Source organism: Struthio camelus, chromosome 17, assembly GCF_040807025.1.
Source record: "Struthio camelus isolate bStrCam1 chromosome 17, bStrCam1.hap1, whole genome shotgun sequence".
In the NCBI taxonomy this organism is placed as follows: Eukaryota; Metazoa; Chordata; class Aves; order Struthioniformes; family Struthionidae; genus Struthio; species Struthio camelus.
This window is the reverse complement of record NC_090958.1, coordinates 5,308,936-5,323,250: the sequence shown is the minus strand read 5'-3', so window position 1 is coordinate 5,323,250 and position 14,315 is coordinate 5,308,936. Positions and strand designations below refer to the sequence as shown.

At 68.1% G+C, this 14,315-nt stretch overlaps 1 protein-coding gene across 2 annotated transcripts in view; it reads right to left on the bottom strand.

Annotated features, from left to right (window-relative positions):
* The window catches only part of KSR2 (kinase suppressor of ras 2), a 98,094-nt gene extending 91,904 nt beyond the window's left edge, over positions 1-6,190 (bottom strand). For both annotated transcript variants that reach the window (XM_068911145.1, XM_068911146.1), the window contains exons 1-2: positions 5,998-6,190; positions 64-204 (exon numbers count right to left, since the gene is read on the bottom strand). In XM_068911145.1, the coding sequence (XP_068767246.1) occupies positions 64-204; positions 5,998-6,174 (318 nt within the window). In that variant the 5' untranslated portion in view covers positions 6,175-6,190. The remainder of the gene's footprint in view (positions 1-63; positions 205-5,997) is intronic.
* Between the last annotated feature and the right edge of the window lie 8,125 nt (positions 6,191-14,315).

The following is a 14,315-nucleotide window of genomic DNA, read 5'->3' as shown; positions in this document are numbered from 1 at the left end:
CGGCCGGCGGCGACAACGCCCCGGCTCGACGCCCGCCCGGAACGGGGCCCGCCGGCGCCTTACCTCCATCACCTCCTTGCGCACGTCGACGATGCGGAACCAGTGCCGGAGCTGGGGGAAGCCCTCCAGCTTGGCGTTGCGCTCCTGCAACGCCACCTTCCTCTTGCACGACAGCTGCCGGCTGAAGTACTTCACCAGCTTGCTCTGCAAGAGAAGGCGAAAGCCCCGCGGGAGCGGCGGGCAGGGGGGCGTGCAGCCCCCCCCCCCCCCCCAATGCCGGCCGCCTTCGCTAAAGCGGTTCCCACCGTTTTTGGCAGCCCAGGACCCCTCCGGCGCCTGCCCGGCTTTCCCGAGCCGTCGTTTCCCCGCTGCGGCACCCTCTCTCCCCGCCAAGCGCCGGCCCGCCGGGGCTCGCCCAGGGGACGGGCTCACGGCCGGGACCCCCGCCGGCGGCAGGCGGCCCGGGAGAGGAGCCAGCGGGCTCACGCGGCCTTCTCGCCCGCGTGTCCCGGGGCACGGTCTCCCCTCTAACACATCCAAGACCGGGGTGCGGAGACCCCCCCCCCCAACCCGCCCCGCTCAGCGCAGCGGCCGCCTCGCTCAGGACCCAGGCTGCGAACGGGACGTTTGCTCCCCGCTCCCTTCCCCCGGGGAAGGAGCCCCCCCGGGCGGGAGCAGCCCGATGCGGACCCCTTCCCGGGGCGGGAGGCTCTCGCCCCCGCCGAGCCCCCCGGCCAGGGCCCGCCGCCGCGCGAGGGGCCTCGTCCCCGCTGCCGGCCGCGGAGATTCCCGCCGCCGCGAGCGCTAGATGGTGCTCCGCCACCGGCGGCCCTGCAGCCCCCAGCACAGACGAGCCGACAGCAAAAACACGCGACGGCCCCAAAAATAGAGGGAGCCCCATGCCCAGACCCCCCCCCCCGCCGCCATCCCCGCAGCGGCTCGGCGCTTCCAGGGCGAGAAACCCCGGCGGCAGCTCCCGCGGCGGCAGCGGGCCCCGGGGCGCCCAGCACCTCGGGGCTCAGCACCCCGGCACCGCTCCTCGCTGCTCCCGGCCGGCCCGCATCTCTACGGGCTCTTTTTCTTTTCCTTTCTTTTTTTTTTTTTCCTTTTTTTTCTTTTTTTTCAAGCAAACCGCTTCCCTGGGGTTTGGGGCTCAGGCGCCACCAGAGAGCCCCGAGCAGAGGCGCCAGCAGCGCGGTTTTGCCAGGCCGGGCAGCCGGGTGAGTCCAGCCGCGGCGGCGCTGCCCCGGCCGCCGCGGCACCGAGGGTCTCCCCCCGCTCCTACACGCGCCCCGCCGCCCCCGCGGCGTTCGCAACCCGCTCTCACCGAGCGGCCGCTCGGCTCCCCTCGCCGGCGAGGGAGGCTTTGCGGGGGCCCCCGGCGCGCCCCCCAACGCGGCCGGCGGGGACGGAGGCAGACCGCGGCCGCAGCCTTCGTCGCACGCGCTCTGAGCGCCAGCCGGTCCCAGGAGCCCCCCACCACCCCAGCTGAGCCCCCCACCAGCCTTTAGCTCCTGCTTATTTATAGGTAAATCACCGGGGCAGCCGGGTGAAAGCAGAATTAGCACCCAAACCCCTCCAGCTGCGGCTGGCGGGGGCCAAGGGAGATGAGCCCGGAGCACGCGGCCGGACGCCTGGGCCCCGCATCCCTCCCGCGAGCCAGAGGAGACTCGCTGCGTAGACGCTTCGCGGCCTTCGCGCTTATCCCGAGAACCGCGTCAACCCTTCAGGACGCGAGCCGCCCGCCTTCCCCGGCCGGGCTCCGCGCGGCCGCGGCGGCCGAGCTCGCCGAGGTGGCGCTTTCGGAGCGCTCTGCCCGCCAGGGCGCCTCCGAGGCGGCTCTGGGCTGCCGCGCCGACCCTGGCTCCCCGCGCCGTGTATTTCGAGGGCCGCTAAGCGCTCCCCGGGGGTCTCTCCAGCCGGCTCCAGACCTCACGGCCCGGCTCCAACTCGCTGCCGCTCTTGCACCCGGGCCGAGCGGCGACGCTGCAGGGACGCCGGCAGGCGGGACCAGGGGCGTTGTCGCCGGACCGCTCGCCGCCGTGGGTCAGAGCGGCTCTGCAGATGCTCCGTCCCGGCCGTTTGCTCCCGTCCTTCAGGAGACAGATCGGCCCAAGTCCGGCTTCCCCCGCGTCGCTGCCCGGCAGGACGGCGGCAGGCCGGGCTGCGGCCCCGGCGGCCGCCTCGCCGCCGCTCGGCACGGCCGCCAGCAGGACCGCGGAGCCTCCTTTCCCCGCGGCCGCGCAGCGAAGCGGGCCCCGGTCCCTGCCCAGAAGCCCCCCGGGGAGGAGCTTCGGCACGGCACGGCGTTAGCGGCTCCCTGCGCGGCCGCAGCACGTGAGACGCGGCGACTTGCGTGGACCCGAAGACGGTTTTAAAAAAAAAAAAAAAGGGAAGAAGAATCGAGGCACTGCTATTAATCCCCCAAAATCGGGCTTTTGCACATCAGGATTAAGCAAAAAAAGGCAACGTTGGATGGCTCCCCGCCGCGGCCGGGCTGAGACCCGATGTCACGACGCGGCCCCGGCACTGCCTGGGGGAGCGCGCAGCGGCCGCCGGGGGGTCCCGCCAGCCAGGCGGCTCGTGCCGCCCGCCGCGAAGGCTGCTGCCTCCTCCGCCTCGCCGGCCGCCCCGCGCGACCTCGGAGCCCCCCGCCGCCCGCCCCGGTGCTGCTGCAGCCAGGCGGGACGCGAAGAACCGCGGGGCCGGGCGGCAGCAGTGGCGGCTGGCTCCGGTGGGACCCCAGGTCACCACCGTCACCGTGGAGTCGGGCCGGCTCTACGCCGTTGGGCCCGGCACCAGAAAAATGCCCCTAGATACCTGCTTTTTGGCCTCGTCGCTGCAAACCGCCTTAGGAAAACGCGCTCAGCAGGAAAAGCCGAGCAGCCACGTGGCGCTGGAAGTCCGGTCGGCCGGCCCCATCCCGCGAGCCTCGCGCCAGCCGGGAGCGACACACGGCGAACGCGAGCCGTGGTGGCGGGTGCAGCCGGGGACGGGGCCGCGGCGCGGTCCGGCACCCCGGGGACCGCTCTGCGCTGCCCGGCGCCCAACGACCCGGAGCAGCATCTCACCCGCGCCGCCGGCCGCCCCCCTGCTCTGAGCGTCCCCGTTGAAGGGCGCACCCGCGTACTCGTGCAGCCGTCACCGCGCGCGGCGTGAACTTCCTGCTGCAGAGCCGCGACGGTCCAGGTGCTGCCTGGAGCCGGCCTGTTCCCCCCTGCCTTCCTCGTCCCCGCGGGCACTTGGGCGCGGGTGGAGGCAGCAGCAGCAACCAGCAGCTCCGCGGCACCTCCGAGCCCCCCTTCGCTCTCCTGGAGTCTCCCAGTTACCCCAAAATTGCTGTCGAGCCACTCGCCCCCCGGGCTGAGCTCGCAGCCCCCTTGCCCTGCTTCGTCCCCGTCGTCCCCGCCGTCCCCGAGACTTGGCGTGGGACAGACCGCGGAGCACGGGGCGCCGCACCACGCTCCTGCCCCGGGTTTCTCCGCCTGCTCCGTCCGATGCCTCCCGTTTACCCCTGGCGTTAGGCAGGAGAGGGGCAAAAACACGTGAGAGCCCCGCTGCCCGGCTCGCAGAGGCAGCGACGGGAGCAGGATCGGTGCACAGCAACCGGCGGCCCCGGCTGCCCTGCTTGCGCCCCTGCAAGCCGAGGATGGGCTGCAGGCGCCAGCATGGACCAGTCCGACAGCGGCCCAGGGTGCAAAACTGCCCCACGGAGGGGAGGTTGCAGGAGCCCAGCCACCGGCGCGGTCCCGATTCCCGCAGCCCGGCATCCCCGTGCCCGGCCAGGCCTGCTGCCTCCCCCCCCCCCCATTTAATGCCAAATCCCTCTTGCGGGGGTCTCAGCACGCTCCAGGGCAAACGCCTGCACACTGGGACATGACAGCCCAGTCCAGCCGCCCCTTCTGGCACCCAGCGCTGACACTTGGCAGCTTTTACTTATGCACGTTTCAGCCAGCTATAAAACTCTACCGATATAGGAAATAAATGGGATTCCCGCGCACCAGGCCCCAGCGAGGGGCTGGCCGGGTCTGCGCCCCACGTGCTGCCAGGCCGGAGGGCTTCAGGCCTCAGAAACCCTCTTAAAATCCCCATGCCCACCTCCCCGGCATTAAAAGGAGCCGCCGCCGCAGAGGCATGCGTGATTTTTCCCGGCCGCGGCTCCTGCCCGCAGCCCTCGGCGGCTCCCGGCAGCAGCCCCGCAGCCCTCGCCCCCCGAGCAGCCGGCAGCCCCGAGGCCCAGCTGGAGGCCGCGGCTCGGCGAAGCCTCCCCTTCCCGCAGGGGCTCTGCCCAGCGCCGCGGCAGGCTGCGAGGGTCGGGAGAGGCGCTGCACCATGAGGATGCCGGCCTGCCCTCAGCCAGGGGCCAGAGCCTGGCCAAGGGGATGGAGCCTGGTGGAAGGGATGCAGCACGGGTGGCGGGAGGCAGCCCGGCCCGGGGGATGCAGCTCAGCGGAAGGGAAGCAGCCTGGCCGAGGGGATGCAGCCCGGCCCAGGGGATGCTCCTGGCTGAGGGGGTGCAGCCCGGCCCAGGGGATGCTCCTGGCCAAGGGGATGCTCCTGGCTGAGGGGGTGCAGCCCGGCCCAGGGGATGCTCCCGGCTGAGGGGGTGCAGCCCGGCCCAGGGGATGCTCCCGGCTGAGGGGGTGCAGCCCGGCCCAGGGGATGCTCCCGGCTGAGGGGGTGCAGCCCGGCCCAGGGGATGCTCCCGGCTGAGGGGGTGCAGCCCGGCCCAGGGGATGCTCCCGGCTGAGGGGGTGCAGCCCGGCCCAGGGGATGCTCCCGGCTGAGGGGGTGCAGCCCGGCCCAGGGGATGCTCCCGGCTGAGGGGATGCCGCCTGGCCCAGGGGATGCTTCTGGCCCAGGGGTTGCAGCCCGGCCCAGGGGATGCTCCTGGCTGAGGGAAGCTCCTGGCTGAGGGGATGCTCCTGGCTGAGGGGATGCTCCTGGCCCAGGGGATGCAGCCTGGCCCAGGGGATGCTCCTGGCTGAGGGGACGCAGCCCGGCCCAGGGGATGCTCCCGGCTGAGGGGATGCTCCTGGCCGAGGGGATGCAGCCTACTGGAGAGGTTGGAGCCTGGCTGCAGGGATGCAGCCCAGCTGTGGGGATGCTCCCGGCCAAGCGGATGCAGCCTGCCAGAGAAGCTGGAGCCTGATCACGGGGATGCTCCAGGCCGAGGGGCACGCAGCCCGGCCACGGGGATGCAGCTCGGAGGAAGGGAAGGAGTTGGGCCGAGGGGCTGCAGCCTGGCCGAGAGGATGCTGCCGGCCGAGGGGATGCTGCCGGCCGAGGGGCTGCAGCCTGGCCGAGGGGATGCTGCCAGCCGAGGGGATTCAGCCTGGCCGAGGGGATGCTGCCGGCCGAGGGGATGCTGCCGGCCGAGGGGAAGCAGCCTGGCCCAGGGGATGCTGCCGGCCGAGGGGATTCAGCCTGGCCGAGGGGATGCTGCCGGCTGAGGGGATGCAGCCGGCCGAGGGGATTCAGCCTGGCCGAGGGGCTGCAGCCGGCCGAGGGGCTGCAGCCGGCCGAGGGGATGCTGCCGGCCGGGGGGATGCTGCCGGCCGAGGGGCTGCAGCCTGGCCGAGGGGATGCTGCCGGCCGGGGGGATGCTGCCGGCCGAGGGGCTGCAGCCTGGCCGAGGGGATGCTGCCGGCCGAGGGGATGCTGCCGGCCGAGGGGCTGCAGCCGGCCGAGGGGATGCTGCCGGCCGAGGGGATGCTGCCGGCCGAGGGGATGCTGCCGGCCGAGGGGCTGCAGCCTGGCCGAGGGGATGCTGCCGGCCGAGGGGATGCTGCCGGCCGAGGGGCTGCAGCCTGCCAGCAAGGCTGGAGGCCGGCCGCGGGGATGCTCCCGGTCCTCCTGGCAGACAGCAACATTCAGCGTGTGCCAGACCCAGCTCGGGGGCCACCTGCAGAGCGCGCAGGCTCACTGGGGCGCACTGCAGCGCCGCGAGGGAGCCGGCCGGGGAGCCCCGGCGGGCCCGGGGCTGCGGGCCCCTACCTCCAGGGTGCGGATCTCCTTCTGCGTGAGGTCGTTGGAGGCGGCGCACTTGGTGCGGAGCCCCTCCAGGTTGGAGATGCTGATGTCGATCATGTTCTGGACGAGCTCGCACTGCTGCAGGGCTTTCTGCAAACTCAGCTGCTGCTCCTCGCTTTTCGTCATGTTTTCCTCATCCATCGCTCGCCGCGGCCGCGCCGCCCCCCCCCCACCCCCCCCGCGGCCGCCGCCGCCGCCCGGATGCGGGCTGCGCGCCCCCGCGCCGCCTCAGCCCCGCGCCGCCGCCGCCGCCGCCGCCGCCGCCCGCAGCATCCCCGCGGGGCGCGGCGCGGCGCGGCGCGGCGCGGCCCGGCCCGGCCCGGCCCGGCGCGCTGCCCACCGAGCCGTCAGCGCGGCGCCGCGGCCGCCTCCCCCCGGGCGCGGCGGGGCGGGGGCGGGGGCGGCGCGCTCAGGCACCGCCGGGGCCGCGCTCGCTGCGCGCCCCCCCCCTCGCTGCGCGCCCCCCCCCCCCCCGCGCTCCGCGCACCGGCATCCCGGTCCCACCCCCCTCCCCGCGCACCGGCATCCCCCGCCCCCGCCGCCTCCTCCCCTCCGTTGCGCACCGGCGGCCGCGGGGGTGCCCGGCCGGGGGAGGGGGATGGTGAGCATCGCTGCGAGGCTGCAGTGGCTGAGGGGCACCGGTGGCTCGGGGGGGGGCTGCAGTGGGGCCCTGCTGCAACGGGGGGGGGGGGATGCTGCAACGAGGGGACCCTGCTGCAAAGGGGGGCCTGCTGCAACTGGAGACTGTGCTGCAACAGGGGGGCCTGCTGCAACAGGGGGGCCTGCTGCAACGGGGGGCTGCTGCAATGGGGGGCTGCTGCAATGGGGGACCCTGCTGCAACGGGGGACCCTGCTGCAACGGGGAGGCCTGCTGTAACGGGGGCCCTGCTGCAACTGGAGACTGTGCTGCAATGGGAGCCCTGCTGCAATGGGGTCCTGCTGCAACGAGGGGTCTGCTACAACTGAGGGCCCTGCTGTAAGGGGAGACTGTGCTGCAACAGGGGATGCTGCTACAAATGGGGGCCCTGCTACAACTGGGGGCCCTGCTGCAAGGGGGGACCATGGTGCAACGGGAGGCTGTGCTGCAACGAGGGACCATGCTGCAACAGGGGCCCTGCTGCAGCCCCCAGGGCAGAGGCAGCCAGGCCAGGCTGCGTGCATGTCGCTGCAGGGCAAGGGAAGGGGGGACAGCTAGGGGGGCACAGGGAAGATGCACCCCCAAAGGCCTAAGGAGGCTGCAGTGGGGCTGCAGGAGGGAGCCCTTTGCAGAGGGAACCGGCCGGGCTGCATGCACGTCACTGCAGGGCACACGCTCGGCCCCCTTGGAAGGCGCCGTTGCCCCCCGCTGCCCTCCCGCCCCACAAAGCCTCCTGGGGTGTTTTGGGGGACCTGCGGCCTGCGTTTGCCAGTGGGCAAGGCCGCTGTACCCCAAGCACGGTACCGGGGCCCGGGAGAGCTCGAGCCGCATTTAACTTCCCGCCACTCTCCCAGGGCAAAGCCACGCGGAGAGGCCGCACGCCGCGCCGGGCCCCACGTCCCCGTCTTTGGGAGCTCGCTCTCCCCGCGCCCCTTCACACCGGTTTGTTTTGCGTGCCTGTCCCGCACCTTGCCTCCCTCCCGGTTTGCTCCTGGGGAAGCCGATGCTGCTAAGGGACAGGCCAAATCCTGCTGCGCTTTCCCGACACCAAGGGTTGCACCGAGCGGCACGAGCAGGGGAGACGGAAAAGCTGCAACGGGGACAGGGATGCCAAGGAGAGACCCTGCTGTGGCAACAGGATTTGGCCTGCAACCGAGCAAAAAAGCAACAACAACAAAAAAGCCAAATAAAAATAAAGATGCCAAACGTCGTCTTCAAGGCTTGCTGCAGCGTGCCTCCCCCACGCTCACTCCCCCTCCTCTCCCGCGAGCTCCTGCCTCAGAGCCGCCGCTCCGGCTGCCGCGAGCGGCCCGGAAAGCCCACGGCCGCGGTTTGGGGAGCGAGCGGCGGAGGACACCGGAGCCGACGTCCCCGCCGCCGTGCAGAGAGCCATGTGCCTTAAAAGTGCCTTCTGCAGCAGCCCCCGCCGGTGCGGCTCTCCTACTGCACACGCAGAAGCGCACAGCGCAATCGCCTGTGCGTAAATGGGCAGCACACCCCAGGACTGCCTCTGCGCCAAATACACGCAGAAGGGGCGAAGGGCGAGAGCCACCCTCGTCCAGGCGCGGGAGAGGAGCGCCGGGGACAAAACGTGCTCGCGGGGGCAGCCGGGCTGGCGGCGCGCCCCGGCCACGCGGCTCCTCGCGCTCGCAGCCTTCCCCGAGGCGACAGCTTTGCCCTGCGCTGGCTGCCCCTTTGCAGGACGCTGTGCGGGCGCTGCCCAGGGGATACGGCCCAGAAGGTTTGCAACGTGCTGCTCATCGCTTTCTTTAAGCAGGAGTTTTAATTTACAGGCTTGGCCCATCGCCCCAGCGTCGCGGACCGTCTCCATCCCTCCCTCCCGCTCGCAAGCCGTTCACTTGCGCTCAAGGATCCTCTTCCAAGTGCATGTGTGCAGGTTTGTGGGGGGGAATTAAAGGGGTTTTAAAGAAATTACTGGGATTTTAGCTTCCCAGCCAGGCGTGTGCTGTCCTGCCTGGAGGGCACATCCCACTGGAAGCACCAACACCTGGTCAATTCGGTCACAACTGGTCATTTTTGGCGCTGCACTACAGGATCAATGTTTTCGGCAATGGCTCAAAGGGAAGAGCGTAAATCCCCACTCGGGCACTCGACCTCCGGGAGCACTTTGTCCCTCCCGGCTCCTTGCGAGCCGCGCACCCGAAGACAGCACGGCACAGCCGGAAGAGAAAGACAAGCCCCTGCAGAAAGCGCAATGCACTTAAAGCAACGCAATTGCACCCAAATGCACCTAAGCGGGACGGGCTAAGCTCCAGGCCACGTCCATGGAAATCAAGTGAAAGGAGCCTCCCGCGCGGCCAAACCGAGCTCTTCGGCCCTTTGCCGACGCGGGGTGGATGGTTACGTGCGGGATTCAGCCCGGCCTGGCCGTGAGCCCGGTCTGGATGGAGGCAGACCTGGCTCACGCAGGGACAGAGCGCCCCGAGTCGTCCTGCCCGTCGCGGGTGAGCACGATTTCGCTGGGTACAGCTCCAGATCTGGCTCGGATTGCTTAGGAATACAGCAGCATAAGCTGCCACCAGTCCTTCGCAAGGAGATGCTGCTGCATCTCTCCAGCCCGCAGCGCTATTATTCCTGTTAGCGGAGGCGTCACGTCCTTTCGCGGGTTTTAAGCGAAGAATAAACGCGCACCTGCTCCAACCAGAGCGATTTCTTGGGGAGAGGTGCAGACCTTTCCTTGAGCGCCTAGAGCAGATCACAGCTGCCTTCCCGGCCGGGCAAACGGCAGTGCAAAAGTCACGGGAATATGCTTGAAATCGCTGGCCACGTTGCCCGCTGCGCCCCTGCCCGGCCCCCGAGCAGAGCGCCCGGGGCCGCGCGGCGCCCCAGGAAGAAGGACATTTCCGTTCGCGCCCGCGATCGCCCGGAGACGCTCGTCTAGAGCGTTTACCTCGTTGCCAAAGCGTTTGGATCGGACTGGGACTGACTAGCGAGCCGCTTGGAAACCGCTGGGCAGAAACCTCCCTCGGCCACAGAGCTCGTCTCGGGAAAGAAATCCTGCTTTGCTGTCGTGAGGTTGAGCATCCCGTTGCAGCCGGGCTGCGCTCTCGATGTCGGTCGTAATTTCACACGTATCTGCATGGGCGCAGGTGCGTGCGTGTGTGCGTGTGTGTATATATGTATATGTGTATGTGTATCCCATACCTGTGTGCGTTGTAGCTGTGTTTTAGCAGGGGTGGATGGCTGGGATCGCCCCCTCGCAGCTCACGGGGCAGCACTGCATCCCCCAGGGCAAAGGACCGGGCCGGGTTTCTTTTTGGGTGCAAACTAGCCCAGTCCCCGGGCCTGCGATAGCCCCAAACCGACTCACCGCGGGGGGAAGCCGACCTCCCGCTCGGCTGCTCTTTAGCCCCGGGATAACGAGGAACGGCCCTCCGGAAAGGCCGGCAGAGAACGGCGTCCTGTCGACTGCTGCGGCAGGCACTTTTTGAAGGCCGTAACAGGCAGATATTTAAATATCGCCTGCGTTTGAAATGCAATGCAATTTCTGTCATTAGCTGGAGCACAGGGAAATAGGAGAGAGAGAAAAAAAAAAAAAGACACACTGGAAATTTTCTCTCCTGCTGGCTTCTGTGGTTAATCAAGTCTTTCAATAACCAAAACGGAGATAACAGGGCAAGGCACTCTTTGTACTCAGCGCGTTTGCAACAACAGATTATTTTTTGCCTAAAACATCTAAGCCACCAGCACAGTCATTTCTACGGTCGTCGCTCCCGGGCGGCTTACGCGGGAGGCAAGGACGGGACGGTCCCGCGCTGCCCACGGCCGCGAGGAGGCACGAGGCAGCGCGCCGGGAGCCCCAGCCCAGCATCTGGCCGCTAGCGAGGAGGCGATCCCCCCGGCCTGTCCGCGGCGCAAAGACAGCCGAGATAACCCCCCCCCCCAAAAAAAAAAAACAACGCAAGCAAAACGGGTGCTGGGCGCTGAAAAACGACCCCGAGAAGCAGCCGCGGGGCAAGACGTGCCGAGGCTTAGGGCGCGCGCCGACCCTGCCGCTCTCCAACCGCCGAGCAAGCTCAGCGGGCCGCTCCGCGCCGAGGCCTCGCCGGGGCGGGCGCACAAGGATTCGGGACAGCCCCCATCGCCTGCAGCCCCCCCCCGCTCGTCAAGAGCAGCCTGCAAAGCGGCCACGGTCCCCCCAAGCCCCCTGCGACATCGCTTCGCTGGCTGACCGAGGATGGACGGACAGATGGCCGGCCGGCCGGATAGCATCGCCGGCGCGGTGCGGCGCGGCTCGGCTCGCCCGTCGCCGCTGCGCCCGCCGCTCGCCGCCTGCGAGAACAGGCCGCGAGCGCCACGAGAAAACACCCTCGTTTCACTATTGTACGGGCAGTCTCGGGCGGCTTGAATTATTCATTTCCTTCGTTATCAGCGTCTGGCTTTCGTAACGGGGCTGGACGCGCGCGGCGTTACTCAGCAACGTCAGCTGCTTCGTTTCTTCGGCAGACGTCGTCCACGGCGCGACGGGCTCCCATAGAGCGCGCGCCGCCGGCGCCGCTCTCCCTGCGGCCCCCGTCCCGGGCGCCCGTGCCATCCGCCGCCCACCCTCGAAACCTGGGGGCCCTTCCGTTTGTTTCGAGGGCCGGACGAGCGAGGAGGCTGCTGCTCCGCTCCGCCGGCCCCGGCTGATTCCCCGCCGCCAAAGAGCCTCCCCGCGGTTTCCCGCGGGATGTACCGCCACCGGTTCCCCGGGATTCCCCCGTCCTCTTGCCCAGGGACGCGCCTGACACCGGGGGGCCGCGGACAAGCGTCCGGCGGGGCCGGAAACTCGTGTCGCTGTTTGCAAAGTACGATGTGAACTGCTGGCCCCCTCGCAAGAGGCACGCTAGGCAAGAAAGCCACCGTTAGACACCGGTTGACAATTCAGCCCGTCACAACAACGCACAGTAGTTGGGGGGGGGGGGGGACATCAATTTTAACAACATTAAGCAGCAAAAAAAAAATCTTCACGCCAGCCTAGACAGCGGTCAACAAATAGCTGAAAGCGCCCATGAGAAATCCGGCCACGGATCTGAGCGCGCACGTACATCCGCTCTGGCATTCAAGATTTATTAATAACGGCGGGAGCGGAGGGGAGGAACTCCTGGAAAATTTGGTTTTGAAGAAGAAGAAGCCGCCCCAGGCAAAGCCAGAAGCGAGGAGGGGAGAAGAGCGGCTCCAGAATTGCTAAATACATGCAAAGTTCAAAAGCGTCACGTGCGCCAGGTCCCCCTGCGAGCCGGTGCCTAGGTGCGTGGCGAAAGGTCCCCGCGGCTCTTCGCCCTGCTGTCCGAAGGGCCATCTGGCCCGGCCGTCACGTGCCCAGAGGAACAGATGAGGCTTGCTGAGCTCAGCTTCGAGCTGTTGCTTTTCCTTATGTGGCTGCAAAAAATAAATAAAAAAAAAAAAAGCAGCTCACACGGTGTGTGTTATCTTGCCTTCGCTCCGTCCCAGCTCGGCCACGCTGCGCGTGGGCACCTAGTGCCCCCAGCCCAAACGAGCCGCAGCGCCAAGCCGTTTTTCTCTGGATTATTTAGCATTCAGGTGTTTCGAGTGGATTGGAAAACTGGATTTCTTAATAGCTGTCAACAGCCAACCTGAGAGGAACACTCAGGGATGTAGGGGCCACGTGCCCCCGGGCTCGCGCAGGGGACCACGTCTTCTAACCCCTCTCAAAGCCGGGCATCATCTTCCCCCGTCCCTCTCCCAGGAGCAGCCAGGATCTCACTGCTTCCTCTTCATCCCTCTTCATCCTCTCTGTGCCAGCGTGGCTAACGTTCACAGGTGGCAGCTAGGCTGCGGTCTACATGGTGAGCACCTACTGCAGATCTCTTCTTTAGAAAACCAGTCAGCAGAGGAAGATGCTGGGTTATCGTCACGATCCGTCCCCGGAAGCCCCCATGGATCCTATTCCCCGCTTCCTTCTGCGCCTGTTGTTTTTCTTTAACCATTGATTCTAAATATTCGCATCTAAAAGGATCTATGGGCCTGCGGTTTCATTTGCGTTTTGTTAAGGACCGGAGCAAATTCTGCTTTCTCCAGGTGCGAGGCACCGCTCCGCAGACACCGGACGCGTCGGTCCAGCGCTGGTACCCGCTCGCATGCCCAGGCGCCGGTTCTGCCCCGGTCTGGCAGAAGGGCTCCGCCGCCTCCCCGCTCCGCTCTTCCGCCTCGCCCGGGGCTGTTTCCCTTTGCGCGGCCCGATTCCTCGCCCCGTGCAGGTGCCCGGGGCTACATCCCTCAGGGAGGACTGTGGCAGAGCAGCCATTCATCCCGGGCTCGCATGGTGTTCATCTTCCGCCTCAAGCTCGTTCTCAGTGAGGAACAGCCGCAAGTATTCCGCTCAAGGTTTTCCTGCTATTTTTGTGGCTGAAGGATGATGTTACGTGTTTTCATGCTGTTGGCCCAGCGTGACATTTGGCAGTTCCTGCTCAGCTCTCCCAAAGCCCTCCGAGAGCTGATCCAGCCCCGGCAGCCGCTCCGCTCCAGCTCCCAGCTCTCCCGGTTTCCCTCTGGTGGGTTTGGGGGTTCGGGAGCGCTTCATGTTTTTTCTTCCCTTGCTGGCAAGAGGATCTCCATAGTATTTTTGGCCTTTCGATTTACTTCACATCTCTACATCCCTGCTTCGGCGGCGGATCGCTCTCCGTTATCCCTCGGCGCTGGTGCTATGCGAGCCAGAGTCTTTCACTGCAGTCCTGTCTGATTCTCCAGCCATCTCCTCTAACCTGAACCAACGCCTGAGCATCCTGCCACCCATTAGCTTCGACTATTTTTCCCGTGAAGCGACTTCTCTAAGGAGGTCCTAGATGTTTGCCAAAGGCACTTCTAAAACAGCAAGGACCCCCTCCTCGTTTGGAGACGACTCCGGTGAGAAAACGCAGCTATTCCTCCAGGAATAGCTGGGAGCCACGCAACCCCACGCAGAAACAGCCCCGTTACTCAGCCGAGGAGTTTGGCAGCACGAGAAGCAGAAGATGGGCCTGGTTTTTCAAGTTGAAAATCAACCAGAAAACGAGACCTCCGAATCTTCAGGCTGCTGCCGCGCACCAGAAAGCAGCGGGTACGGCCACGCACGCTCTCGTCTCGCAGCCGCCTCTTGAGCCCGCCGCTCGCGCCGTGCAACGCGTCGGGCGCCGTCTCCGAAGCGCTGCCCCAGGCTCCCGCCCTGCAGCTCTCGGGCAACCGCGCCGCTCGCTAGCTCTCCCCTCGGCCCGCAGCCCCGCAGGCGTCGGGCGAAGCCCCTCAGTGCGCGCCCAAAAGTGCTCCCAAGAGCACGGGCACGCCTCGGCTTTGGCGGCCACCAGCACCCTGCTCTCCCCGACGGCCCGGGCGCCGCTTCGCCTTGGCATCGGCCAGCGCCGGGCTTTCCCCGAAAGGCTTCGCTCTCGCCAAAAGCGCGGGCGCCGCTTTGCTTTGAGCATCGCTGGTGCCCGGCCGGGGCTCGGCGGCGGCAGAGCAGCGGGGCGGGCTGGACGGGGCGGGCTGGACGGGGCGGGCTCGGCGGCGGTGGCGGGGCGGGCTGGACGGGGTGGGCTCGGCGGCGGCGGCGGTGGAGCGGCGGGGCGGGGCGGGCTCGGCGGCCGGGCGGGCTGGATGGGGCGGGCTGGACGGGGCGGGCTCGGCGGCGGCGGCGGGGCGGGCTGGA